Below are 4,449 nucleotides of genomic sequence, written 5' to 3' on the forward strand. Positions count from 1 at the left end.
AGTAATTGGCACTGGACTGTAATACCACTTTTCGACAGCAGATGTCAGCATTTACCAGGGTTTGTTATTACTATGTAGCACTCAGCATAAGTCTGTCTTAACTAGTTTCAGGTTTTGTATATTTCCTTTCCTTTTCTCGCCTCTCCTCTCCTCTCCTCCTCTTTCTTTCTTTCTTTTTTTTTTGTTTTTTGTTTTGTGTTTTCTGTGTAGTCCTGGCTGTCCTGGAACTCACTCTGTAGACCAGGCTGGCCTCAAACTCAAAAATCCACCTGCCTCTGCCTCCCAAGTGCTGGGATGAAAGGTGTGTGCCACCACTGCCCAACACATTTCTTTTTCTTTGTATTACTTATCAGTTGTGTGTGTTTGAAATTTTGAGTTTTAGGCTAGACTAATACAAGAAATAATATGCAAAAATTAAATTAAAAAGCCAACATTTAGTTTACAGGTTGGAGTAGTAGTATATTTTTGTTCATTTTGTTCCTCTCCACCCCCCCCCCCTTATACATGCTAGGTAAACATTCTATCAACTGAACTATCATTTTATTTAAAGATTTATTTTATTTATTTTTATGTATGTGATGAGTAGTACACCATAGCTGTCTTCAGACACACCAGAAGAGGTCATCGAATCCTATTACAGATGGTTGTGAGCCACCACGTGGTTGCTGGGAATTGAACTCAGGACCTCTGGAAAGAGCAGTCAGTGCTCTTAATCTCTGAGCCATTTATCCAGCCCGAGCTACCATTTTTTTTTTTAAAGAAATATTTTGAGATAGGGTTTTGTTAGGTAAGCCCACAGTAATCTCAATCCTGTCTCATCTTCTATAGTATTGTGATTACAGGTATGTGTCATGAATACCTGCCCCAACATACTTTTAAATACAGAATAAAAATAGTTTTATAAAAATAGTATATTGGTCTGATATTTGGTGTTATTAATTAGTATTGATCCACATAAGAATATATTAGATTGTGTGATTCTTCGTAATAGTTTCATAGTATTACTTTTGTGTGTATTAACTTCTTTAGGTAATTCCCTTTTAAAGACATGTTAATTTTTTTTTGATGAATACCTGATATAGTGAACATTCTTGAATGTTCCCTTGCATGTTTGTGAATATTTTTGTAATGTTGATTCTTGGAAATGGGATTATTAGATCAAAATGATTTTCATGGTTTATAATTTTAATAGGTATTAGTGTATTTTTTCAGAAGAGGTCATATTGTTCTCTAACTAGCAACTTGAGTCTTTGTTTCTCTTCAATGTATTATCAGGCTTCAGTGCAGTAAATGTGGATGAGTGAACAGTAGAACCACACATAAAATTTGTCAGATAGCCATCAATTGTCTATTTGTATTCTCCATTTACCAGTATTTGTGTATCTTGCTTTATGTGTCTGTGTGAATTCCAGCATATATGTATATATACCATATATATGCCCAGAAGAGAGGTTCAGATCACCTGAAACTGGGGGTATAGGTAGTTATGAACTGCCATGTGGGTGCTGGGAACTGAACCCAGGTCCTTTGCAAGATCAGCAAGTGCTATTGATTGCTGGTCTCTCTCCAGTTCCATCTGGTAGGTTCTTATTTTGAAGAGTAATATACATTAGGAATTGTGGTTATAGATATTTTTAGTTAAAGTTCATGACTAGGTTTTTGTCCTTTCCAAGAATACAGGGGAAAACCATATATTCCTGGGGGCTGGAAAGATGGCTCAGTGGTTAAGAGAACCGACTACTCCTCCAGAGGTCCTGAGTTCAAATCCCAGCAACCACATGGTGGCTGACAACCATCTGTAATGGGATCCGATGCCCTCTTCTGGTGTGTCTGAGGACAGTGACAGTGTACTCATATACATTAAATAAATAAATCTTTAAAATAAAATATATTCCTACATTTTCTTCTAATCCACTTATAGTTCTATTTTTTACATTTAGATTTTAGTCCATCTGGAATTTATTTTTGTGCATGTTGGGAGGTAGGAACCATGCTTTATTTTTTTCCCAAATGGATAAGTAATTGACCAAATACCATTTGTTGAATAATTCATCTCCTAATTACTGACTCAAAATATCATCTTTATCATATACTAAATTCTCATATGTTTTTGGGTCTGTTTCTGGATTTCACTTGGTTCCTTGAACTTTTTGTCAATCACTGTGCTGGCTCTATTCCAAGGTAATGGCTGCAGCTTTTGGTATGTTTTGCTGCCCTAGTAGAGTAAGTCCAAGCTCTTTTAATCATCAGTTTTTAATTCCATTTTTTGTCTTAATTCTAGCACATCCAAATTTATAGCTATTCCTACCAACTATAGTGAGTGTTAATAACTCTCCTTCGAAACTCCTGTTTTCTGCTAATTTCTCTGCAAGCAGAAAGTGAGAACCTAAGAAGCATGTTCTAATAGACTAATCAGACCTGGTTTCTAGGACAGTTCTGAAGATGGCCTGGATATGGGCTTATCCAGGCTATGGACATATTTTAGGGGCATATCTTCAGGGTTGAATGTGATACTGACCAGCTCCTACAACTTGTATGACTCACAGGAATGATACAGGGCCAGAAGCAGACACCTGTCATGCTAATAAATTGTCCTTTGTGGTTGAAAAGCACTGGATTGAGGAGTTTCTATAATATCACTCAGAAATAGATGTACTCTATTTTTAGAACTCTTCAGAGCATTAAATACTAGTAATGGTAAATCAAGATTTTTAATTTTTACTAATCTCTGTGTGAAATTTACCTAGTCATTCATTTCTAGAAACCTAATTCTTATAATTTATATAATTTATAATAGCATAATGTTGTGGCCGTTAGATAGCTAACTTCTTAAATCTTATAGCTTATAATCTAATAACTGAAAAGCTTGTATATACACAAGAATGTGCATATAAATGATGTTCTTTTCTTAAACCAGAATGATCAGTCAACAGGGGACATAAAAGTTATTGGTGGAGATGATCTCTCAACTTTAACTGGAAAGGTATGTGTCTTGAAGAGGAAAGAAAGTTTTTATACTAAAAAAACAATTAGTAACTATGCTTTAAACCACTTACTCAGAGGTACTTCATTAGTAAAAATAAGTAGGCACTGTTTAACTCTTAGAAGTACTTGATATAGATTAATATTATCTCCTGGACTTTATAGCCAAATGACAGCAGAATATAACATTAACTTTCACAGTCCGTATTGCTAATTACTGCTTTCTATAATACCACTTTGAAAACCTAATTTGGGATCCTTCAGAAAACATAGCTGGAGAGGGGCAGTCTTTTTTCTTTAAATAGATTCAAAGGTAGTTTCATTTTAAGGTATGTGCGCGCACACACATGCTTCTCTATGTGTATCCCAGTATGCAAGCCTGTGTGCGCACACAGAGGCCAGAAGAGGTGTTAAATTCATCAGAGCTGAAGTTACAGGCATTACAGGATAGACTGCTTGTTATGTGAGTGCTGGGATTTTAACTCTAGATCTTATAGATCTTACCCATGAGCTCCCACTCTACCGCTCTCTGATTATCTCTAAAAAGATAAAAAATTGGTATTGTTTTGTGGCTGGAAACAGGAGTTGTGGAATCTGACAGCATTGATCAAAAAACTGGCTTAGCATTTCCTAACTCTGTGACATTTGGAAGGCACCCTCTGTGCCCCAGAGGTAGGTAGACCTAAGGTGGTAGTGGTAGCTACTGCAGGATTAAGAGGATTAAGTGGTTAAATATTGGTAGAGCTCCTATAAATATTAGAGCTTATATTAGACTTCCTGGTAAATAAATATATACTACCATGAGAAATCTGTAGAGTCGTCTTGCTATTTTATTTAGTTGCTTTTTAAACATTGATTTATTTCTGTGTGCATGTTCCTGTGTGTGCATGTGTGTGCGTGTGCGTGCATGTGTAGGGGGCATGTGTGAGTGTGTAGAAGTCAGAGCATAATTTCCAGGAGTCAGTTCTCTCCTTCTACCATCCAGTTCAGGGGATCGTGTTCACATCGTCCAGCTTGGCACTAAGTGCCTTTACCCCCTGTGCTATCTCACCAGCACTTGTTTGTTTTTCTGAGAAGCAGTCTTACTTGTAGTCCCCACCCTCCTTGAATATCTCATATATGTCAGGTTGGCCTTGACATGGTGGTCCTGTTTCAGCTTCCCAAATGCTAGGATTGCAAGCATTGTATATGTTTTCTAAGTTGCTTGTTATTTTTTTACTTGTAGGCACTGTGGCATATATAAATGTATTAATCTGGTAAATTTCACAGTAATCTAGTGAGGGCAATTATATTTCTGTTTTGCACATCAGGAACTTAATACACTTACAGTTTCAAAAACTACATGGGATTATGAGATATAAACAATTACAAATAATAATAATAATAAAAAAGCCAGTCTGTGGTGGCGCATGCCTTTAATCCCAGCACTTGGGAGGCAGAGGTAGGTGGATTTCTGAGTTTGAGGCC

At 36.4% G+C, this 4,449-nt stretch overlaps 1 protein-coding gene across 1 annotated transcript in view; it reads left to right on the plus strand.

Annotated features, from left to right (window-relative positions):
• The window catches only part of Hprt1 (hypoxanthine phosphoribosyltransferase 1), a 25,927-nt gene that overhangs the window by 7,849 nt on the left and 13,629 nt on the right, over window positions 1–4,449 (plus strand). The window contains exon 3 of the mRNA XM_031359783.1: window positions 2,918–2,983. Within this exon, the coding sequence (XP_031215643.1) occupies window positions 2,918–2,983 (66 nt within the window). The remainder of the gene's footprint in view (window positions 1–2,917; window positions 2,984–4,449) is intronic.

Source organism: Mastomys coucha, chromosome X (genome assembly GCF_008632895.1).
Source record: "Mastomys coucha isolate ucsf_1 chromosome X, UCSF_Mcou_1, whole genome shotgun sequence".
In the NCBI taxonomy this organism is placed as follows: Eukaryota; Metazoa; Chordata; class Mammalia; order Rodentia; family Muridae; genus Mastomys; species Mastomys coucha.